Genomic DNA, 24,335 nt, shown 5'->3' with positions numbered 1-24,335 from the left:
TGGGCTCCCGAGTGGCGTCACTACAGACACCCTGGTTCGAATTCAGGCTGCATCACAACCGGTCATCTTGTAAACAAGAATTTGTTCTTAACTGACTTGCCTGGTTAAATTTTTAAAAAGTGTATATATATATAGTATTTGCTGGGCGTCCCATTATACCAGCCCAATGGAAACCCCCGCCCCATTTGGCGTAGGCTAACTGTTACGCACTGTCTTCCGTGACTCAGGAGTGTCCATGGTGCAGAATCGGGTGCCATAGCACATCCATAGACGTGGCCGTCGTATGCTGTGCTGCGTTCGCTCGGCTGGCGCAGTGTCCCGTGTGGAGCGAGAGAGGGCGAAATTTACTCTGCCTGCATTGCAGCCTGAGCGCTGCTGGAATCGAACACAACAATGGCGTCTCCCAGTTCCAACAGCAACTCAACAACCTCCAACAGCAACATCGCAGGATCCACCTCGCACCATCATCACCCGCAAACACAACACATGACCACCGTCAGCAACATGCAAGGTAAGAGCAGATGCCCGAAATGTCGATTTTCTACTTGATCAGAGTTATTTAGCTGCTGAAAAACATGACTTGGCTAGCCTAGCTACCATTGCCCCGAGAGGCTAAGCTACATAGAAGAGATGCAGCTAGCTATATGCTGCTAAATGTAGCGCCTCGGCCATTTGTTGCAACATTGTAATTTTCTGCGCAGTGTACTGTAACAATGTTACAACTACTGAAACGTGATCGCGCCATCTGACAATTGTTAGATTGTAGTTACAGACGTTTCACTGCATTTGAGTTTCCATTAATTGATTTTAGTCGAGTTAGTCGCTGCATCCACCACTAAAGACAGGGCCTAGTACCAGCTTGAGAAATTTATGTTTTCTCTTTCACTAAACGTAAATAGGCTATGTACTACTGTTTTGTTAGCGAATACATTTTACATGTAGATGATCACAAATTTAATTACTTTGTGTTTCTATGTATATTTTCCCTTGGAAATATTGAGACATAATTGGCATTGACATGTCAGCGCTATATTGTTTATTATAAACTGGGTGATTTGAGACCTGTAAGTCTGATTGGCTGACAGCCTTGGTATATCAGACCGTATACAACGGGTATGACAAAACATGTATTGTTTTACTGCTCTAATTACATTGGTAACCAGTTTATAATAGCAATAAGGCACATCGGGGGTTTGTGGTATATGGCCAAGATAGCACTTAGCTGTGGTATATCCAGGCACTTGGTGCTAAATTGTGCATAAGAACAGCCCTTAGCCGTGGTATATTGGCCATATACCACATCCCCTCGTGCCTTATTGCTTAATTGTCACTGTTGTGTAATGTTGCAGTCTGTGATCAGTGTTTTAGTGCTATTAATCTAGGTCTACTTTGACAAATGCAGTTGTAGATGTCTGTCGCAAATGTTCCTCTTTATTTTAAACATTTCAGAAATCAACACGTGCTGGAGGTGTCAAAACGAAACAGGTACTATGGATTTTTTTAATAGGATTTCAGTAGAATATTACTAGGTTGTTGTTGATGTGATGTTCTGTTCATCTTAGTGGAATATGATTTACCATTGTCTCAGTCCCCATTTCCCTTTTTTTGATTTTGATTTCCTCATTGAGTTCCCCATTCTGTATGTTTCCATTCACTGGTATGGGTTCTAGGTTAGAGATTTCCCACCATTCCATAGCTCCTGAAATAAACTAATTGTTGTAGCCTAATATGAGGCTCAATATCTTGGCCAAATATTTGTAGGGTAGCATGAATACACAAATAACACGACCAGCCCTCACTTGCCATTGAAAGCTAGGGTAGATAGTAGTAGATTGACGACTTCCATCCAGATGACATAGATCTTCCTGTTGTTAACTCACTCTCTATCCACCTGTAAATCACACAGAATCAATGTATTCATCTTCAACTACATGTTGCGCCTATGTTGCACTGTTGCGGAACAGCAACTGTGGCTAAATTTAACAGGCTAAATTCCTAATCACAGGGATAACCAGATTAGCCGATTTTTCGAAACCTATTGGAAAACACTCCCATGTTTTACAGTAAAAGAGCGCAAAGCCAAAATGTAGTAAAATGTCTTTTCTTTACCTTAGGGTTTCAGATAAGCCTGTCTGGAGTGCCCCAAAGTAAGCATTAGCACTCTCTCATAGCACAACAACCCTCTCTCTCTCTGTGGGTGCATCCAATAGTCTGAAGTGTCTTCTTTCCTCGATCTGCACTGACTGGACAGTTGACAGTAAATATTTGTTGGGCATCAACCAAATCTCTTTCACCTAGTATGTGTTGTCAGAGCAGTGAAGGATAGGATACAAGGTAGGTGGGAGAGGAGACAAGGAGAGGAAGCCACTCTAGACTATTGAGATGCAGCCTGTGTGGTTCTCTGGTAGTGGGGCGGTCTGTCTACTGTTCTCTGTTGACTAATCTAATCCACGGTGGAGCATTTTGTTTGGGTGAGGATTCATTTGCACCTGGGCATAATGGTTAATGGGACCACTAGTACTGCACCTCTGATTTGGGCCTGTAGGTCACTATACTCTGTATGTCAAAGAAGACCCCACGCTCCCATCTCATCTTCAACATTATCATATAGTTGAGTACCTAACAGTTTTTTTTTCTGTTATGTATAGGCTGATAAAAGACCATGATAGAAACATTTAGCACTTAAAGAGTTAACAGATACGGACTATGTTAGTATGGAATAGATTATATCTTGCTGTCCCGTTTGGACATCATATCATGTTTTGAGGGTGTTGGTGGGGTTCCTCTTTGACAAGTCTGTTACTGTAGCTACTGCACAATTTAAACAAACTATGGAAATGTCTTAAATGGATTCCCAGTGCATGCAGGTTTGCAATGCAATCAATTCATGTTGGGTTAATTTTGTAGTGGTAATTCAGTAATGACACTGGGGTGTTGTCTGCATTTCCTGGCAAGTGGGAGCCCCTGCATTTGTGGGCACTTTGCTTGTGTTTATAATGCATCGTGCTTGTGTTCTGTCAATATCTGGCAAATCCAAGCCTGAAAGGTATGGGGAGGCTGTCTCTCTGAGCATGTGGCAATGACACTATAATTACACCAAAAGTATGTGGACACCTGCTCGTCGAACATCTCATTCCAAAATCATGGTTATTAATATGGAGTTGGTCCCCCTTTTACTGCTATAATATGCCTCCACTCTTCTGGGAAAGCTTTCCACTAGATGTTGGAACATTGCTGCAGAGACTTGCTTCCATTCAGCCACAAGCATTAGTAAGGTCGGGCACTGATGTTGGTTTGCAGTCGGCTTTCCAGTTCATCCCAAAGGTGTTGGATGGGGTTGAGGTCAGGACTCTGTGCAGGCCAGTCAAGTTCTTCCACACCGATCTCGACAAACCATTTCTGTATGGACCTTGCTTTGTGCACAGGGTCATTGTCATGCTGAAACAGGAAAGGGCCTTCCCCAAACTGTTGCCACAAAGTTGGAAGTACAAAATCTTTTAGAATGTCTTTGTATGTTGTAGCGTTAAGATTTCCCTTCACTGGACCTAAGGGGCCTAGCCCAAACCATGAAAAATAGCCCCATACCATAATTTCTTCTCCACCAAACTTTACAGTTGGCAATATGCATTCGGGCAGGTAGTGTTCTTCTGGCATCCGCCAAACCCAGATTATTCCATCGGACTGCTAGTTGGTGAAGCATGATTCATCACTCGAGAAGGCGTTTCCACTGCTCCAGTCCAATGGCGGCGAGCTTTACACCATTGAGGCCGATGCTTGGCATTGTGCATGGTGATCTTAAGCTTGTGTGCTGCTGCTCGGCCATGGAAACACATTTCCTGAAGCTCCAGATGAACAGTTATTGTGCTGACGTTGCTTCCAGAGGCAGTTTGGAACTTGGTAGTGAGTGTTGAAACCAAGGACAGACGAGTTTTACGTGCTACGCATGTCAGCACTCCGCGGTCCCGTCCTGTGAGCTTGTGTGGCCTACCACTTCACGGCTAAGCCGTAGTTTCTCCTAGATATTTCCACTTCACAATAACAGCACTTACAGTTGACTGGGTCAGCTCTAGTAGGGCAGAAATTTGACAAACTGACTTGTTGGAAAGGTGGCATCCTATGACGGTATAACGTTGAAAGTTACTGAGCTCCTCAGTATGTGCCATTCTACTGCCAATGTTTGTCTATGGAGATTGCATGGCTGTTTGCTCTATTTTATACACCTGTCAGCGACAGGTGTGGTTGAAATAACAGAATCCACTAATTTGAAGGGGTGTCCACATGCTTTTGGCCATGTAGTGTATTATTGTCCAGTCTCCTGAAACATTACTGATACTTTCATTTGCTGAATTTCTCACTCAAGTTACACTGAAACTACATTTACTCAGGGACTTCTCCTGGTTAGCATGAATTAGTGGGGTTCACTTACTAGTTTTATTGAACGAGTTCTAACTGATCTCATCATATTTTGAAATCTATTTATTCCATGTTCATTCATCCTGTTCTCTTACAACCCCATATCATTTGTATTCTGTGTCCCATCCACCAACGTATCATTACATGCTCACCCTTTTTCCTCACCCGCACCAGCATGTGTTGTGTACGAACGTGTCTGTTTCCTCCTGTCTCTCTGCCAGGTAAACGTAAAGCCCTGAAGCTGAACTTCGCCAACCCTCCAGTGAAGCCAGCTACCAGGTTGCCCCTCAATCCCTCACCTTCAACTGCCCCCTCCTTCCAGAACCCACACATGTAAGTGCTGTGGAGAGCGGGTTCAAAACACACCCTTGTCCTAGTTCTAATCTAATGGTCAGTAAGAGGGGTGTTACGAAAGGGTTGTTGAGTCCTGATAGTCCTGGGCCTAGTTTAGAACCTTTTTGTAAGTTTAGTTTTTTAGGAACTTTGTGTAAGTTCTATACAGGTTATGCATTTCTGTTTGGTGAGTCTGTTTGCTTTATTGTTCTAGGGAAATATCATCTTCATACACACTGTAGGGTACTGTTTGTGTGCAGGTATAAACAGGGTTTAAAGCACTCTTATTCTCAGCCCTGAGAATACAGTAAAATGTCTGTGCAGGATGAGTCAGCATATTCTTCAGTCTACTCTGCTATTGAGGAAATAACCAAGAAGTAATATCTTGTTTCTCATGCTTTTTTAAAATGAGTTATACTTTTTGGATATTGAATACTGCACTGTTGGGTAGGGCTTGCAAGTTAAGCATTTCACTGTACTTGTGACAAAACGTGATACTTGAATGCAATAGGAGCGAGGTGGAGGCATCCTCTGAATGTCTCCAAATAAGATTAGCGGCTCAGGGACTTGATACATTATTTATCACTTCCTCATGTATGTATAATGTATTTTCCCCTCTCTGCCCCAAACACACTCCCCTTCGTCTCTCTATCTTCCTATATTCCTACTTTTCTCTTCCCTCTGTTTTACCCCATCTTCGTCCTTCCCCACATTTTTCCCTCTTTATCCTCTCCCTCCCTCCCTCCCTCCCTCCCTCCCTCCCTCCCTCCCTCCCTCCCTCCCTCCCTCCCTCCCTCCCTCCCTCCCTCCCTCCCCTAAAGAGAGCGTATGAGGACACACAGTATCGAGTCGTCGGGGAAGCTGAAGATTTCTACAGAGAATGCCTGTGACTTCACGGCCGAGGACCTGAGGGACCTGGGGGAGATCGGCCGCGGGGCCTACGGCTCCGTCAACAAGATGCAGCACAAACCCAGTGGACAGATCATGGCCGTCAAGGTGACCACACCAGCTGCTCTCATCCTCACTGACTGAGCCAATACAGGCTGAATAGTAACATTGATAGACTGTAGTCACCTCGTAAATTGCTCTGTCCATGTAAATAAATCATGGATCTGTGTGTGACAGTTTGGTTTAGATGTGCCCATCTCAAGGAGGATGCATAAATGAATAGGAAAGCTTATAAAATATCGTCTTGATTCTTGGTCAAATCAAATTTTATTTGTCACATGCGCCGAATACAACAGGTGTAGATGTTAGTGAAATGCTTATATACAAACCCTTAACCAACAATGCAGTTTTAAAGAAAAATAAGTGTTAAGTAAAAAAAAAAAAAACATTTTAAAGAGCAGCAGTAAAAGAATAGTAGCGAGGCTATTTACAGGGGGTACCGGTACAGAGTCAGTGTGCAGGGGCACCGGTTAGTTGAGGTAATTGAGGTAATATGTACATGTAGGTAGAGGTAAAGTGACTATGCATAGATAATAAACAGAGTAGCGGCAGTGTAATAGAGGGGGCCGGGGGGGAGCAATGCAAATAGTCTGGGTAGCCATTTGATTAGCTGTTCAGGAGTCTTATGGCTTGGGGATTAGAAGCTGTTAAGAAACCTTTTGGACCTAGACTTTGCGCTCCGGTACCGCTTGCTGTGTGGTAGCAGAGAGAACAGTCTATGACTAGGGTGGCTGGAGTCTTCAACAATTTTTAGGGCCTTCCTCTGACACCGCCTGGTATAGAGGTCCTGAATGGCAGGAAGCTTGGCCCCAGTGATGTACTGGCCTGTTCGCACAACCCTCTGTAGTGCCTACCCTCTGTAGTGCGGTCGGAGGCGGAGCAGTTGCCATGATGGTTGCTCTCGATGCTGCAGCTGTAGAACTTTTTGAGGATCTGAGATCCCATGCCAAATCTTTCCAGTCTCCTGAGGGGGATAAGACTTTGTCGTGCCCTCTTCACGACTGTCTTGGTGTGTTTGGACCATGATAGTTTGTTGGTGATGTGGATACCAAGGAACTTGAACCTCTCAAACTGCTCCACTACAGCCCCGTCAATGAGAATGGGGGTGTGCTCGGTCCTCCTTTTCCTGTAGTCCACAATCATCTCCTTTGTCTTGATCACGTCGAGGGAGAGGTTGTTGTCCTGGCACCACACGGTCAGGTCTCTGACCTCCTCCCTATAGGCTGTCTCAACGCTATCGGTGATCAGGCCTTTCACTGTTGTGTCGTCGGTAAACTTAGTGATGGTGTTGTAGTTGTGCCTGGCCGTGCAGTCATGAGTGAACAGGGAGTACAGGAGGGAACTGAGCACGCACCCCTGAGTAGCACCTGTGTTGAGGATCAGCGTGGCAGATGTTGTTACCTACCCTTACCACCTGGGGGCGTCCCGTCAGGAAGTCCAGGATCCAGTTGCAGAAGGAGGTGTTTAGTCCCAGGGTCTTTAGCTTAGTGATGAGTTTTGAGGGCACTATGGTGTTCAATGCTGAGCTGTTGTCATTGAGTATCATTCTCACGTAGGTGTTCCTTTTGTTCAAGTAGGAAAGGGCTGTGTGGAGTGCAATAGAGATTGCATCGTCTGTGGATCTGTTGGGGTGGTATGCAAATTGTAGTGGGTCTAGGGTTTCTGGGATAATGGTATTGTGAGCCGTGACCAGCCTTTCAAAGCACTTCATGGCTATAGACGTGAGTGCTACGGGTCGGTAGTCATTTAGTCTGGTTACCTTAGTCTTCTTGGGCACAGGCACTATGGTGGTCTGCAAGAGACCAGTTTGTTATTAGACTCAGACAGGGAGAGGTTTTCAGTGAAGATACTTGCCAGTTGGTCAGCGCATGATCAGAGTACACGTCCTGGTAATCCGTTTATCCTTGCGACCTTGTGAATGTTGGCTTCAGAGAGCGTGATCAGTCATCCGGAACAGCTGATGCTCTCATGCATGCTTCAGTGTTGCTTGCCTCGATGCGAGCATAGAAGTAATTTAGCTAATCTGGCAGGCTTGTCACTGTGCAGCTCGCGGCTTTGCTTCCCTTTGTAGTCTGTAGTCGTTTGCAAGCCCTGCCACATCTGACTAGCGTCAGAGCCGGTGTAGTACGATTCAATCTTAGTCATGTATTGACGCTTTGCCTGTTTGATGATCTGTCGGAGGGCATAGCGGGATTTCTTATAAGTGTCCGGGTTAGAGTCCCACTCCTTGAAAGCGGCAGCTCTACCCTTTAGCTCAGTGCAGATGTTGCCTTTAATCCATGCCTTCTGGTTGGGGTATGTACGTACAGTCAATGTGGGGACAACGTCGTCGATGCACTTATTGGTAAAGCCAGTGACTGATGTGGTGTACTCCTCAATTCCATCGGTAGAATCCCGGAACATATTGCAGTCTGTGCTAGCAAAACAGTCCTGTAGCTTAGCATCTGAGTAATCTGACCACTTCTTTATTGACCGAGTCACTGGCGCGTCCTGCTTTAGTTTTTGCTTGTAAGCGGGAATAAGGCGGATAGATTTATGTTCAGATTTGCCAAATGCAGGGCGAGGGAGAGCTTTGTACGCGTCTCTGTGTGTGGAGTAAATGTGGTCTAGGTTTTTTTTCTTCTGGTTGCACAATTAAGTTTCTTTGCATTAAAGTCCCCGGCCACAGCTCATTGAGTGCCAGCATTGTTTTTTGGTGGTAAATAGGCAGCTACGAAAAATATAGATGACAACTCTCTTGGTAAATAGTGTGGTCTACAGCTTATAATCAGATACTCTACCTCAGGCGAGACTTCCTTAATATTAGACTTTGTGCACCAGCTGTTGTTTTCAAATATACACAGACCGCCACCCCTGTCTTACCGGAGGCAGCTGTTCTATCTTGCCGATGCAACGTTAACCCCGCCAGCTGTATGTTATTCATGTCGTCGTTCAGCCACGACTCGGTGAAACATAAGATATTACAGTTTTTAATGTCCCGTTGGTCGAATATTCGTGGTCGTAGCTCGTCTAGTTTGTTATCTAAATGTACGTTGGCTGATAGGACTGATGGTACAGGTAGATTACCCCCTCACCATCAGATCCTTACAAGGCACCCCGACCTACGTCCCTGTTATCTCTTTCTCCTGCGAATGACGGGGATTTGGGCCCTGTCAGGTGTCTGAAGTAAATCGCGTCCGACACGCTAAAGGGAATCTTCGTCCATTACGAGGTGAGTAATCGGCGTCCTGATATCCAGAAGCTCTTTTCGGTCATAAGAGACAGTGGCAGAAACATTATGTACAAAATAAAAAACACACACAATGGCACAATTGGTTAGGAGCCCATAAAACGTCAGCCATCTCCTCCGGAACCATTCTATGTTAGACCTAGTAACACAACAATGTTTTGACCATAATGGTCTTCATCAGGTAGTACGTCCTATGAACTGACCTCTAAACTGTTGATAGTTTCCCCTATTTCTGCTGAAATGTTTGGTTGTTGTCACTGTCTCCCTCAGAGGATCCGTTCCACGGTGGATGAGAAGGAACAGAAGCAGCTGCTGATGGATCTAGACGTGGTGATGAGGAGTAGTGACTGTCTCTATATCGTCCAGTTTTACGGAGCTCTCTTCAGAGAGGTGAGACTGTTATATTATACAAAAGTATGTGGACACTTTGCTGTTATCACAGCCTCCGCTCTTCTGGGAAGGCTTTCCACTAGATGTTGGAACATTACTGTAGGAACTTGCTTCCATTCAGCCATGAGCATTAGAGAGGTCGGCACTGGTGTTGCGGCGACTAGGCCTGGTTCGCAGTTGGTGTTCAAACTCATCCCAAAGGTGTTTGATGGGGTTGAGGTCAGGGCTCTGTGCAGGCCAGTCAAGTTCTTCCACACCGATCTCGACAAACCATTTCTGTATAAACCTCACTTTGTGCATGGGGGCATTGTCATGCTAAAACAGGAAAGGGCCTTCCTTAAACTGTTGCCAAAAAGTTGGAAGCACAGAATCGTCTAGAATGTCACTGTATGTTCAAGCATTAAGATTTTCCCTTCACTGTAACTAATGTGCGTAGCCCGAATCATGTAAATCAGCACAAGACCATTATTCCTCCCACCAAACTTTACAGTTGGCACTATGCATTGGGGCAGGTAGCGTTTTCCTGGCTTCCGCCAAACCCAGATTTGTCGGACTGCCAGATGGTGAAGTGTTATTCATCACTCCAGAGAACGCCTTTCCAGTGCTCCAGAGTCCAATGGCAGAGTCCAACCACTCCAGCCGACGCTTGGCATTGTGCATGATCTTAGAATTTAGGTGGCTGCTCGGAATGGAAACCCATTTCATGAAGCTCCCGACGAACAGTTCTTGTTCTGACGTTGCTTCCAGGGGCAGTTTGGAACTCGGTAGTGAGCGTTGCAACCGAGGACAAGTTTTACTCGCTACACGCTTCAGCACTCGGTAGTGACTGCCTCTATATCGCCCAGTTTACGGAACTCTCTTCAGAGAGTTGAGACTGTTATATTATATACGGTCAATTCGGAAAGTATTCAGACCCCTTTTTCCACATTTTGTTACGTTACAGCCTTTAAAAAAATTATTTTTTTTTCTTCCCATTTTCTGTCTAGTCTCATCACTGGTACTCCCCAGCGGGCTCGGGAGTTGAAGGTCGACTCATGCGTCCTCTGAAACATGATCCGCCTAACCGCGCTTTTTAACACCCGCCCTCTTAACCCGGAAGCCAGCCGCACAATGACACGCCACAAGGAGTCTCTAGAGCGCGGTTGTGATACAGCACGGGATTGAACCGCTGCGCCACTCAGCCTTATTCTGAATTTAAAATATAAAAAAATCCCTCATCAATCTACAGACAATATCCCATAATGACAAAGCGAAAACAGATTTTGACATTTTTGCAGATTGAAAATAAAAAACAGATACCTTATTTACATAAGTATTCAGATCCTTTGCTCTGAGACTCGAAATTGAGCTCGTACATCCTGTTTCCATTGATCGTCCTTGAGCTGTCTTTTCAACTTGATTGGAGTCCACCTGTGCTAAATTCAATTGATTGGATGTGATTTGGAAAGGCACACACCTGTCTATATAAGGTCCCACAGTTGACAGTACATGTTAGGGCAAAAACCAAACCATGAAGTTGAAGGAGTTGTCTGTAGAGCTCTGAGACAGGATTGTGCCCAGGCACAGATCTGGGGAAGGATACCAAAAAAGTTCCCTAAAAACACAGAGGCCTCCGTCATTCTTAAATGGAAGAAGTTTGGAACCACCAAGACTCTTCCTAAAGCTGGCCGCCTGGCCAAACTGAGCAATCGGGGGAGAAGGGCCTTGGTTAGGGAGGTGACTAAGAAGCCAATGGTCACTGTCACAGAGCTCCAGAGTTCCTGTGTGGAGATGGGAGAACCTTCCAGAAGGACAAACATCTCTGCAGCACTCCACCAATCAGGCCTTTATGGTAGAATGGCCAGATGGAAGCCACTCCTCAGTAAAAGGCACATGACAGCCCGCTTGGAGTTTGCCAAAAGGCACCTAAAGGACTCTGACCATGAGAAACTAGATTTTCTGGTCTGATGAAACCAAGATTGAACTCTTTGGCCTGAAGGCCAAGTGTCACGTCTGGAGGAAATCTGGCCCCACCCCTACGGTGAAGCATGGTGGTGGCAGAATCATGCTGTGGGGATGTTTTTCAGGGACTGGGAGACTAGTCAGGATTGAGGGAAAGATAAACAGAGCAAAGTACTGAGAGAACCTTGATGAAAACCTGCTCCAGAGCGCTCAGGTCCTCAGACTGTGGCCAAGGTTCACCTTCCAAATCAAATCAAATCACATTTTATTTGTCACATACACATGGTTAGCAGATGTTAATGCGAGTGTAGCGAAATGCTTGTGCTTCTAGTTCCGACAATGCAGTAATAACAAGTAATCTAACTAACAATTCCAAAACTACTGTCTTGTACACAGTGTAAGGGGATAAAGAATATGTACATAAGGATATATGAATGAGTGATGGTACAGAGCAGCATAGGCAAGATACAGTAGATGGTATCGAGTACAGTATGTACAAATGAGATGAGTATGTAAACAAAGTGGCATAGTTTAAAGTGGCTAGTGATACATGTATTACATAAGGATACAGTCGATGATATAGAGTACAGTATATACGTATGCATATGAGATGAATAATGTAGGGTATGTAACATTATATAAGGTAGCATTGTTTAAAGTGGCTAGTGATATATTTACATCATTTCCCATCAATTCCCATTATTAAAGTGGCTGGAGTTGAGTCAGTGTCAGTGTGTTGGCAGCAGCTAGAAGATAGAAGCTGTTTTTCAGTCTCTCGGTCCCAGCTTTGATGCACCTGTACTGACCTCGCCTTCTGGATGATAGCGGGGTGAACAGGCAGTGGCTCGGGTGGTTGATGTCCTTGATGATCTTTATGGCCTTCCTGTGACATCGGGTGGTGTAGGTGTCCTGGAGGGCAGGTAGTTTGCCCCCGGTGATGCGTTGTGCAGACCTCACTACCCTCTGGAGAGCCTTACGGTTGAGGGCGGTGCAGTTGCCATACCAGGCGGTGATACAGCCCGCCAGGATGCTCTCGATTGTGCATCTGTAGAAGTTTGTGAGTGCTTTTGGTGACAAGCCGAATTTCTTCAGCCTCCTGAGGTTGAAGAGGCGCTGCTGCGCCTTCTTCACGATGCTGTCTGTGTGAGTGGACCAATTCAGTTTGTCTGTGATGTGTATGCCGAGGAACTTAAAACTTGCTACCCTCTCCACTACTGTTCCATCGATGTGGATAGGGGGGTGTTCCCTCTGCTGTTTCCTGAAGTCCACAATCATCTCCTTAGTTTTGTTGACGTTGAGTGTGAGGTTGTTTTCCTGACACCACACTCCGAGGGCCCTCACCTCCTCCCTGTAGGCCGTCTCATCGTTGTTGGTAATCAAGCCTACCACTGTTGTGTCGTCCGCAAACTTGATGATTGAGTTGGAGGCGTGCGTGGCCACACAGTCGTGGGTGAACAGGGAGTACAGGAGAGGGCTCAGAACGCACCCTTGTGGGTCCCCAGTGTTGAGGATCAGCGGGGAGGAGATGTTGTTGCCTACCCTCACCACCTGGGGGCGGCCCGTCAGGAAGTCCAGTACCCAGTTGCACAGGGCTGGGTCGAGACCCAGGGTCTCGAGCTTGATGACGAGCTTGGAGGGTACTATGGTGTTGAATGCCGAGCTGTAGTCGATGAACAGCATTCTCACATAGGTATTCCTCTTGTCCAGATGGGTTAGGGCAGTGTGCAGTGTGGTTGAGATTGCATCGTCTGTGGACCTATTTGGGCGGTAAGCAAATTGGAGTGGGTCTAGGGTGTCAGGTAGGGTGGAGGTGATATGGTCCTTGACTAGTCTCTCAAAGCACTTCATGATGACGGATGTGAGTGCTACGGGTGTGAGTGCTTCCAACAGTACAACGACCTTAGGCACACAGCCAAGACAACGCAGGAGTGGCTTTGGGACAAGTCTCTGAATGTCCTTGAGTGGCCCAACCATAGCCCAGACTTAGATTTCAGGCGATGCTTCTCATCCAACCTGACAGAGCTTGAGAGGATCTGCAGAGAAGAATGGGAGAAACTCCCCAAATACAGATGTGTATGTGTGTATACCCAAGAGGACTCACGGCTGTAATCGCTGCCAAAGGTGCTTCAACAAAATACTGAGTGAAGGGTCTGAATACTTATGTAAATGTGATGTTTCAGTTTTTTTTTTTTTATACATTTGCAAAAAAATCTAAAAAGCTGTTTTAGCTCTGTCATTATGAAGTAATGTGTAGATTGATGAGGGGGAAAAACTATTTAATCCATTTTAGAATGAGGCTGTAATGTAACAAAATGTGGAAAAAGACTAGGGGCCTGAATACTTTTTGAATTTACTGTATTAGGAGTAGTGACAGTCTCTATCGTACAGCTGTACGGAGCTCTTAAGGATCCGCCCCTTTCCCCCTCCAATTTTCGCCTAAAATGACATACCCAACTCTAACTGCCTGTAGCTCTGGCCCTGAAGCAAGTTTGTGGAATTTTGAAAGGAATTTAGGAGAATATAACACAATAGATCTGGTAAAAGATAATACAAAAAAAACATTATTTTCTATATTTTTTAATCATGTATAATTCCAGCCCAGTTGCAATTTTAGATTTTGGACACCAGATGGCAGCAGTGAATGTGCAACGTTTTATACTGATCTAATGAACCATTGCATTTCTGTTCAAAATGTTATATCAAGACTGCTCAAATGTGCCTAATTTGTTTTATTAATAACATTTCATGTTCAAAATTGTGCCCTCTCCTCAAACAATAGCATGGTTTTATTTCAATGTAATAGCTGCTGTAAATTGAACAGTGCAGTTTGATTAACAATAATTGAAGCTTTCTTTCATGGGAAATGTTCTTGTTACTTACAACCCCATGTTAATCACATTAGCCTACGTTAGCTCAACCATCTCGTGGACGGGACACCGATCCTGAAGAATATAAGAGCAGTTAGAATATCTAATTAGAGAGGTTCTGTTCTGGGGCAGAAGTAATAATCAAATGTTGGGTCGGGAAGTGGAAACGTTGTTTTGTTTCAATTATATTTGTTTAGCATACTTGTGATCAATAATGGAATCTCTTTCTTTTTAGGGCGACTGTTGGATATGTATGGAACTAATGTCTACCTCATTCGACAAATTCTACAAATATGTATATTGTTCGTTAGATGACGTCATTCCAGAGGAAATATTAGGCAAAATCACATTAGCAGTGAGTTAAATGTTTTTATTTACTGTGAAATATAATCTGTTAATCCATTATTTATATGAATGCAGTTGTTGGTCACAGATACAGTAGATTGTAACAAAATGTTTACTTTTCTTTTTACAGACCGTTAAAGCACTGAACCACTTAAAAGAAAACTTGAAAATAATTCACAGAGGTAAGTCTTGGTTGTCAGATACATCTTTTGCAGTTTGGCCATGTGTGTAAAAATTATTCTCACAGCTATGTTTGGTGCATGAACTCTTAAAACCGTTATGTTTGTGTGCTCTCCCAGACATCAAACCTTCCAACATTCTCATGGATCGTAACGGCAACATCAAGTTGTGTGACTTTGGCATCAGCGGCCAGCTGGTGGACTCAATAGCCAAGACCAGAGACGCAGGCTGCAGACCCTACATGGCGGTAAGTCTGGTTGAGACGGGTGTCATGTACAAATCATCCCGGTGTGAAATGGTTCCCAATCGTTCTGATTGTGTTGTGATGTCATGCTGTAAAACGTCTCCCAGCGTGAAAATGTTCCCTGTTCAATAATTGCACGCGCAGCTCTTTATGTGGATGGCTGAGCAACATGTTTCTCTCACACCCTTCCTCGACCTCGGAAAAACTGTTCTGTGGGCACGCACATTTGCTTAACACGTCTGCCAATCAATGGTTGCCAGGAGTATTGACAGTGACCAATCATTTTTGCGATTACAAAGACGCTGGCACTACGGGAGGGTGTGAGAGAAACATCCGCACAAGCTCAGCCATCCACGTAAAGAGACGCACGTGCAATTATTGAACTGGAAACATTTTCCCGCTGGGAGAAGTTTTACAACATGACGTCACAATCACAACACAACCAGAACGATTGGGAACTATTTCACACTGGGAGGATTTTTACATGACAACGGGCACTGCTTTCTTTATATTTTTTGAAACAAATTCTAAGTAGTTAGACGCATAGGTAACTTGAATTTTTGTGCAAATCTCACTACAATGTTCGCTAGGATTCAGTTCCTGAAATGCCCAGTATATCGTATATAAGTGTAATGTTGGTTAAGTTGTGTTTTTGTCCTCCAGCCGGAGAGGATAGACCCCAGTGCTTCCAGACAAGGCTACGACGTCCGATCAGACGTGTGGAGTTTGGGGATAACCCTGGTAATTATCTCATTCAGATGATTCATACATTGATTTGATGCTGACCAATGGGACTGGAGAAATATGGCTTTACTATATTGCCAAACATATATTATTGCCTAGCTGCACGGTTGAGTTTTATTGATATCAACCTATTAAAGCTGCAATATGTAACTTTTTGGGTGCCTCGACGACCAAATTCACATAGAAATGTGAGTTATAGATCTTTCATTCCCATTGAAGTCTGAGAAGCAGTAGATCTGTTCTATGTTCACTATTTTGATGCTTCCCTTAAGTTTCTTTTTTGTGTCTTTTACTTTCAGTTTTGTACATCAGCTACGATTATGGGATAGATATTTCACAGCGTATTAGGTGGTACAATGATTCTCTACACTAGCTTGTTTTTGTCACAAACTGAAACCGTTAGAATTTTTGTAACCAGGAAATTGCAGAGCTATTTCTGCATAGTGCATCTTTTAACTAATTCCAAACCCTTGGTGGTGGTGGTAGCCAATGAGTAATACAATTTGTCTTTGTCTAATGCCAGTCTCTGTGTGTGTCTTCAGTATGAGCTTGCCACCGGCAGGTTCCCCTACCCCAAGTGGAATAGTGTGTTTGATCAGCTGACCCAGGTGGTGAAGGGCGAGCCGCCCCAGCTCTGCAACTCTGAAGACAGGCAGTTCTCCCCCAAGTTCATCAACTTTGTCAACTTATGGTGAGTATCACCTCTGGTGAAAGCAGTCTACTGCTGGATATGCTATTGCACAATGACGGTCACCGAGAGGCCTTTTCATTTATGCCCTCTACTGGTAGAATGGTGAAAAGGCAACAGTGCTGTTTACCCAACAGCAGTATATTGCTGTTTGTTGTATATATAATTGCTTCCCCCCCCCCCCCCCCCCCTATTTTTCTACAGCCTTACAAAGGATGAGTCAAAACGGCCAAAGTACAAGGAGCTCCTGGTAAGTTTGTCTTTCTATGGTAGGACTTGGGATGTTATATGCCTTTTGGATTTCACTGTGTATTATCTGCTATGTGGGCAACTGTAAAGCCTGAGCTATACTGAACAAAAATATCAACGCAACATGCACTAATGTCAAATATTTTACTGAGTTAGTTCATATAAGGAAATCAGTACATTTTAAAGTCATTAGGCCCTAATCTATGGATTTCACATGACTGGGAATACAGATATGCATCTGTTGGTCACAGATACCTTTAAAAATAAAAGTAGGGGTGTGGATCAGAAAACCAGTCAGTAACTGGTGTGACCACCATTTGCCTCATGTAGCGTCACACATCTCCTTCACATAGAGCTGTTGATTGTGGCCTGTGGAATATAGTCCAACTCCGAACTGCAGTTACGACCCCGGTGAGGATGACGAGCACGCAGATAAGCATCCCTGAGACAGTTTGTGCAGAAATCCTTCAGTTTTGAAAACCCACAGTTTCATCAGATGTCTGGGTAGCTGGTCTCAGACAATCCAGCAGGTGAAGAAGCCAGATATGGAGTTCCTGGGCTGGCAGGGTTACACGTGGTCTGCGGTTGTGAGGCCGGTTGGACGTACTACCAAATTCTCTAAAATTACATTGGAGGTGGCTTATGGTAGAGAAATTAACATTAAATTCTCTGGCAACAGCTCTGGTGGACATTCCTGCAGTCAGCATGCCATTTGCATGCTCCCTCAACTTGAGACATCTGTGTCATTGTATTGTGTGACAAAACTGTGCATTCTAGTGGTCTTTTATTGTCCCCAGCATAAGGTGCACCTGTGAAATGATCATGCTGTTTAATCAGCTTCTTGATATGCCACACCTGACAGCTTCTTGATATGCCACAGTTGTCTTGGCAAAGGACAAATGCTCACTAACAGGGATGTACACAAATTTGTGCACAAAATTTGGAAGAAATAAGCTTTTTGGAAAATATATGGAAAATTTCTGCGACCTTTCATTTCAGAAATAATCAGAAGCCATCTGCGCTCTTTTTAAGGTTCCTTACTACTGAAAAGTGTCTGTTCAAGGTGCGTAGGAGTCAAAATAAGAATAGTGGAAGAAATGGACCCGCACACTGTCAAAAAAAGGAATAGATCCAAAAACGGAGGCTTGAATGCAAAATATATATATTTTTTTTGCATATGGAACATTCTGGAATCTTTTATTTCAGCTTATGAAACATGGGACCAACACTTTACATCTTGCGATTTTATATTTTTGTTCAGTGTAGTTTCTCAGTGGCCATATTGAACTTGTGACTGAGGTAATGTTTTTATCTCCTCCAGAAACACCCGTTCATCCTGATGTACGAGGAGAGGTGTGTGGATGTGGCCAGTTACGTGTGTCGCATCCTGGACCAGATCCCAGCGTCCCCCATCTCACCCATGTACCTGGACTGACGGGGGGGGGACACTTTACACCGCAACACACATGCCGGGGAGGAAACAGTACACCGCATGACATCTTAGCCCTCGGATACAGAGTTACAATAGTATAATCTGTTTGTTTCCATGTTCCAAAGAACACGAGAACAATTCCATATAAAAAATGTATCGCCCTGTGCAATACGATAATACACACACACTCACGCTTGTTCAATGTCAATTAAAATATCTAGATTATTCTCCCATCTTCAGACAGCTAAACTTGAAGACATTCAGTTGGCTCAACGTATGTACGACGTTCATCTTTTTTTTATGTGCTAGAAAAAAGGGTTAGAGTACATATACTGTATATGTACAGGTGTGTGTGTGTGTGTGTGTGTGTGTGTGTGTGTGTGTGTGTGTGTGTGTGTGTGTGTATAAATATATATATTAGTACCAGTCAAAAGTCTGGACACACCTACTCATTCAAGGGTTTTTCTTTATTTTAACAATGTTCTACATGGTAGAATAATAGGGAAGACCTCAAACTATGAAATAACACTTATGGAATCATGTAGTAACCAAAACATTTTTTGTGTTTTTTTGTTTTGAGATTCTTCAAAGTAGCCACCCTTTGCCTTGATGACCGCTTTGCACACTCTTGGCATTCTCTCAACCAACTTCATGAGGTAGTCACCTGGAATGTATTTTAAGTGTCTCTACTTTTACTGGTACTATATATTTACGCACACACACATACTTGAAAATCGATGTAAACGAATACAGAAGTTACCAAATAAACATGTTGGAAAGTGATGCTCATGACATGAACAAAATAGTATTATATTTGGATTGTATATGATGGACTGTTTGTGTGCTCACTTCTATGTCGTCAGAAAATGTACAGGTGTATGCAGACAGACTTGTCTAAGTGAGACGCACGTATCACACAGTATGTTAAGGCCACCTACACTCATTGTAAATGAATGGGTCTGATGATGCAAAAGTTTGAAACACAAATCAATGGTGTTAATGTGGCTTTATTTTCTTAATATGCAATTTACAGTATGACTGTTCTGTCATCGCATAATTAACGTAAAAAAAAACAACTAAATGTTGTTCCACTCTGCAAAATGTAAAATTTACAGTAGGATTGTATGACTTTTGTCCACAATTGTATATCTGTATGTACATCTCAAAACAGTCTGCTATTATACACCAGTTCTGTTCAGTAGTTAGTGGTGTGCGGACGCACACAGCAAAGTTTGCTGGAGCAGTTACGTTGTTCTCAACCTGCTACACGTTGCCAAGTGGACGGATTTACAGCCAGTCGCGATGCTCTGATCTGCATGGTCACGAGCTGTATAACCTACCACTTTGCAAGGCATCACAAGTTGAACATGCCAGATATACATTGATTGCCTGACCAGGCCTGTGCTGCATCGGTCTGTGGAGAAGAGATCCTAACTCCCATGTAATACTACAGCACTGTACAATCCATCTGCCCATCCCTCCTGATCACAGCTATAAGATCAGCCAATAATAGATCAGTCGGCATGTTCTTCAGTGGCTCGGAATAATACTCGAGCCTGGCTCGAGATGGAATGTTCTGTTTCCCTCGCCGCCCCTTGGGCATCGCGTAGGGCGCACCTCAACGGTGTACTCTTTATCTTTGCTCAGAAAGCCACGTTTAGTGTGTCGTAATGTAACGAAGCCAAAACAAAGACCCAGTGGAGTTAGCTAGCTATTGAACCTGTCGTGTGTATGTGGCGTTGAGGAGGGCGTTCAGCATCGGCATGTTAAATGACGACCAACCTGGGCTGTGCTTCACCGAGGATGGTCAATGTGTTTGCCAGATAGCTTTGATAAACTTTCAGATGTAACTCCAAGGTTACTGTATGTGATGTCTTTTTAAGAACTTGAGAAGTCCACAGTTGTTCCTGAACGTTTAGAAAAGGTAGCTGGCTATCTCATTGATTGTGCTTCATGAAGATGCCCCCTTGGAAATATGTCGGGGGTCAGTACAGAAATGTTGCTTACATATGCAGCTGATCCAGGAGCATGGAACGTTACAGAACATTCAGATAGAAAAGTACTACATAGACTTGCTCTGATTCCCTGTTGTGTGGCGCATGGGATCGAGTCGGCTCTATTCATTCCATTTCTATCTGCGTTGTTCCAAATGTTCCATCCCTCTGGAGAAGCATATGCTATTTTCAACTAAAGGGTGGGTGGGAAGATTTTATTGATGGTCCACCCATGTGTTCTGTGGATGTGGAACACTTATGGCTACTTGGTGAAAATATTATGGAGGAGTACATGTATAAATTGCAATTTATTAGAATGTTGATATTAGATTATAAGATGATAAATGGCAATGAGTATTATATTGTATCTTTATCAAGGGTATAAAAAAAAAATAAAGTTCACAATGAGGAAATACAAATGCTGTATTGTGAACCTGGGTGATCTGTCTGTCATCATAGACAAAGGTACAACATAGAAACGTTGATTATTGGTGTTTCAGTTTATTGCTTTCTCTTCTACAACAATGCAGTGGTGTGGACACATTGGTTTACATGGTAAAGCTGTTCAGTGGCCAAGCAATAAGGAAGCTTTTTGTCAGATGTTAAAAAAAAATGATTTAAAAAAATAAAATAAAAAAGAGAAAGGAAAATCACCCCTCAACATTAGGTTGCTGTAGGGGCACATTACCTGGCATCAATGTTGGAAATGCTCAATGGCCGAGTGAGGACATAGGGAGCATGTATTGTCTTCTGTGCTTGTATTGGTTATTTGTTTTTACAAGGTGTCAAGTGTTTCACAGGGATGTTGACTCCAATGCTTATCACAGTTGTGTCAAGTTGGCTGGATGTCCTTTGGGTGGTGGACCATTCTTGATACACATGGGAAACTGTTGAGTGTGAAAAACCCAGTAGCGGTGCAGTTCTTGACACAAACCAATGCGCCTGGCACATACCCCGTTCAAAGGCACTTAAATCTTTTGTCTTGCCCATTCCCCTTATGAATGGCACACACACACAATCCATGTCTCAGGGCTTAACCTGTTTTCTTCCCTTCATCTACACTGAACAAGTGACATCTATAAGGGATCATATCTTCCACCAGGATTCACCTGGTCAGTCTGTCAGGGAAAGAGCAGGTGTTAATGTTTTGTACACTCGTGTGTGTGTGTGTGTGTGTGTGTGTGGTTGGTATGTATGTATGTTAAAAAAAAAAAAAAAACGCATGGCTTGACTCATCTGGGGTGACAACATGGGTGGTTGCAACCAGAGAAAACCTATACACAAGGGTGCCACGGCTTACTTCAGAAGTAACAGAGAATAAGGGTCTTCTACTTAAAACACATATTTTTAAAGAGCATTTGAGGGAAATGACCCCACTTTGGTCAAAATAACAATAATACTGAACCGAATCTGACAGATGGCTAGACTAAGTTTGAGTTAATGTTTTGAAAGTTCTTCCCCATTTCAGTGTCATCACAAAATCTCAGTCAATCTGGTAGTCACATGATTAAAATCATACCCATAGTTATGCTTACTTGTTCTAACGTCTCAATTTGTGTCCTTACAAGAACGGTCCCATTTAGTTTAGCCATAGACGCCATATACATCTATTGCAGGTGGGTAGTTATTTGAGCTATATTCACAGTTTTCATGAATACATTTCAGTAAACTTGTATTTTCAACATGTTTTTCCTTCCAGATTCAAAAATCATTGTACAGATCCTACCCCAAACCTCTGCAGCGTGTAATGGTGGCTTTAGTACCACGTTTGTAGAAAGGTTACACATACTTTATGTAACATATTGAACACGGATTATTCTCTGCTAGATTCACAGGATAGTCAAAACTCTGTATATATTACATTTTGATATTCACAAGTGCTGGTAAGAATGGATATTTACTCTGCATATATGCAGTACTTTTTATATCATGTTGGTTCTCCATGGAAAACTGATAACACTGTTTTTAGAAAATATATTTCTCTTTGTAAATGATTTGGTTCAATTCATATACCATTTCAAACAGGCATCTTTTTTCAACGTTTTGGGAAGAACAATGCAAGATCAAAACAGCGGCATACGAGTTTGTAAATCAAGAATCCCATTTTTATCATAAAGGAATGTCAAAAATAAATATACTCTATCAACGTATAAATAAAATAAAAAATGAAAAAATAAATAACTAAGTGATGCTCACTAATATATAAACTGGTGAATTTTCCAAAGCTCAAATACAAAACAATTAGGTAACGAAAAGAAAAAAATAGAGATGAAATTTAGACTGATTTTCTTGCCATACTTCAGACTTCCTGGCTGTGACTAAAAAGCTGGAGCCTTGCACTAAAAATGTAATATGATTTATCAAAGCAGTGTGATAAAAGTGGTGAACCATGCACTGTAGAGTACCAGGTCTTGAATTATTGTAAATGCTTTGTGTGGCCCAAGTAATGGCTACATTGTTTGGTGTGAGGGGACATAGTCAGGAAATGCTTCATTTTTGAAATGCCAAGAGATTCTTATTGTGAAGTGTTTAAGGCACAAACTGAGTGAAATATTGCTGTCTCTTCCTACAATCCATGCATTACTGCATCTGAAGACACTGCCCCTTTTATCGAAACTGTGACAAATGGGTTTTCAGACTAAAGCTAAGTATTAATCTTAATATAATATTGTGAATAAATATACCAGTTCAGCGTGAGAAGAAACCTACGCGAGCACTTGCATGAAATGGCAAACTAAGTGCTTTCCCTGCAAATAAATTCTAGGCTTAAGCAAAGTGTGACAATCTTCTAGGCTAATAATCAAGGCGCAAAATGTGAGATTTTAAACATTTACATTGAAAATATCAAACTACATACTAAAATTATACATTTGACTTTGTGATAGTTTCTAACGTGTTCTCTCCCACACCACTGACAATTATGCAGACCTAAACTTGCCTCTGTCAGTAACCATATAATATTTACAAATTTGGCATTCGATTTCATCCAATTAAGCTTGTCTTCTTTTGGTTTCCAGTAATACAAACATAGACACTCTCTTCACAAATAATACATTGATTGTCGAAATATGCGTCTTCAAGTCTAGGCGGCATAGGACTTACAACTGTAAGAAACTACTTGCATAAATCCTATAGACTTCTCATAAGGCAACGTTGGAATATTTTTTTTGTCCATAGTATTCATTTAATGAACATCCGTCATGGATCTATCCAGAGTCATACTGCTTCGGTAGTTGTGCGCATCATTGTCCAAGAACACAAAGATCATGTAAAAAAAAAAAAAAAATGTTTCAATGCTCGTTATCAACAAACTATATGGCATTTCTGTGTGATTCTGCTTGTGTTCTTTGGTAAATCGTTGCACTTAAAATTCCAATGTAAGGTTATCTGGAACCGGTTTTGGGACCAAGGCGAATTTGGTGTGATATCTTCAGCTGGTCTCCTGCTGTGTGTTTTTAGTTGCTGGTCAGTGTCTCTGGTCAATATCTAACCCAGCAATTTTTTTGCTAGCTGGATGCTAGTTGCTAGCTAGTCTCCTTTGTCTTTTGGGGAGCTAGCTAGACACTATAGTCTCGTGTTTTCTAGGTAGCTAGCTAGTAGCTAGCTAGTCGTCTGCTGTGTTTTTTTTTTGTAGGTACCTAGCCAGCTAGTGGATAGCTGATAGTGGCTAGCTGCTCCATAGCCAGTCTCTGGTGTTTCACCAGTGCTCTAGATGAAGGTCCATGGCTGTATTCAGGTTGATGTCTGTGACATCCAGGAACTCTGTGTTGAAAATGCTTGGCCCGGCGGCCGGGACGGAGTTGAACCCCGTAGCCGAGCTTGGGGGCGTCAGGTCCAGCCATTCCATCGTCTCCCACGGCGACTCGCTGAACGTCATGCCGACCATCCCCTGTGCCTCGGCCACGGATGACACTTTGGCGTTGATGGGGTGGATGGCAGATAGAGGCGTTGGCGTTTCCATCAGGTCCCTGTTGGGGAGAAGTTTGTCCTGGTGGGGGTGTTGGTGAGGGTGGTGGTGGTGGTGGTGATTGGTGCTGGGGTAGCCCTCAGGTCCATCACCCCTCTCCTCCCCCTCCCCTGCTTCCTCGGCAGCCATCTTGAGAAGGGCGACCTCGCCCCCTCGGCCTAGGGGGCTTCCCAGCAGGTTCTCCAGGTGGCTGTCTGCAATGTGATTGGCTGTGTGGTCATAGTTGAGCTGGGAGGGGGGCAGGTGTTCGTAGTGTCTTTGGTTGAACTTTGGGACGGCGAGGCAGGTGGTTCCGGGGGAAACTGTAATGTGAGGCACAACTTTGGTTACAGAGGACCTCTCCCTCTCTTCTCTGGCGTTAGCTGGCATCT

General features: G+C 43.4%; 2 protein-coding genes across 14 annotated transcripts in view; one reads left to right on the top strand and one right to left on the bottom strand.

Moving 5' to 3' along the window:
• The first annotated feature begins 143 nt into the window (after window positions 1-143).
• LOC139376661 (mitogen-activated protein kinase kinase 4b) lies at window positions 144-20,635 on the top strand. 2 transcript variants are annotated; one of them, XM_071119498.1, is made up of 13 exons: window positions 218-511; window positions 1,450-1,485; window positions 2,115-2,147; window positions 4,635-4,746; window positions 5,568-5,742; window positions 9,194-9,313; window positions 14,357-14,476; window positions 14,597-14,648; window positions 14,766-14,893; window positions 15,554-15,631; window positions 16,177-16,325; window positions 16,527-16,572; window positions 17,893-20,635. In XM_071119498.1, the coding sequence occupies exons 1-13, from the start codon at window positions 394-396 to the stop codon at window positions 18,004-18,006; spliced, it is 1,281 nt and encodes a 426-aa protein (XP_070975599.1). In that variant the 5' UTR covers window positions 218-393; the 3' UTR covers window positions 18,007-20,635. The 2 variants fall into 2 exon arrangements, with proteins under 2 accessions (XP_070975600.1, XP_070975599.1); XM_071119499.1 differs by lacking the exon at window positions 2,115-2,147 and having other exon boundaries at window positions 144-511.
• LOC139376658 (myocardin) overlaps window positions 20,483-24,335 on the bottom strand; it is a 28,033-nt gene continuing 24,180 nt past the window's right edge. For 6 of the 12 annotated variants that reach the window (XM_071119486.1, XM_071119495.1, XM_071119491.1 and 3 more), the window contains one exon: window positions 20,483-24,266. In XM_071119486.1, coding sequence (XP_070975587.1) covers window positions 23,695-24,266 — 572 coding nt within the window. In that variant the 3' untranslated portion in view covers window positions 20,483-23,694. The other 6 variants (XM_071119492.1, XM_071119485.1, XM_071119487.1 and 3 more) reach the window with 1 other exon arrangement.

The sequence above is a fragment of the Oncorhynchus clarkii genome, chromosome 20 (genome assembly GCF_045791955.1).
Source record: "Oncorhynchus clarkii lewisi isolate Uvic-CL-2024 chromosome 20, UVic_Ocla_1.0, whole genome shotgun sequence".
Taxonomy (NCBI): domain Eukaryota; kingdom Metazoa; phylum Chordata; class Actinopteri; order Salmoniformes; family Salmonidae; genus Oncorhynchus; species Oncorhynchus clarkii.
Note: the sequence above shows the minus strand (reverse complement) of the source record. Positions and strands in the feature narration are given on the sequence as shown.

What these genes read in the sequence shown, in the direction of transcription:
- LOC139376661 (XM_071119498.1), top strand. Translation starts at nt 394, where the DNA reads ATGGCGTCTCCCAGTTCCAACAGCAACTCAACAACCTCCAACAGCAAC. An exon ending in GAGGTGTCAAAACGAAACAG is followed by an intron (nt 1,486 to 2,114) that starts GTACTATGGATT and finishes TCTTTACCTTAG; the next exon opens with GGTTTCAGATAAGCCTGTCT. An exon ending in TCCTTCCAGAACCCACACAT is followed by an intron (nt 4,747 to 5,567) that starts GTAAGTGCTGTG and finishes CCTCCCCTAAAG; the next exon opens with AGAGCGTATGAGGACACACA.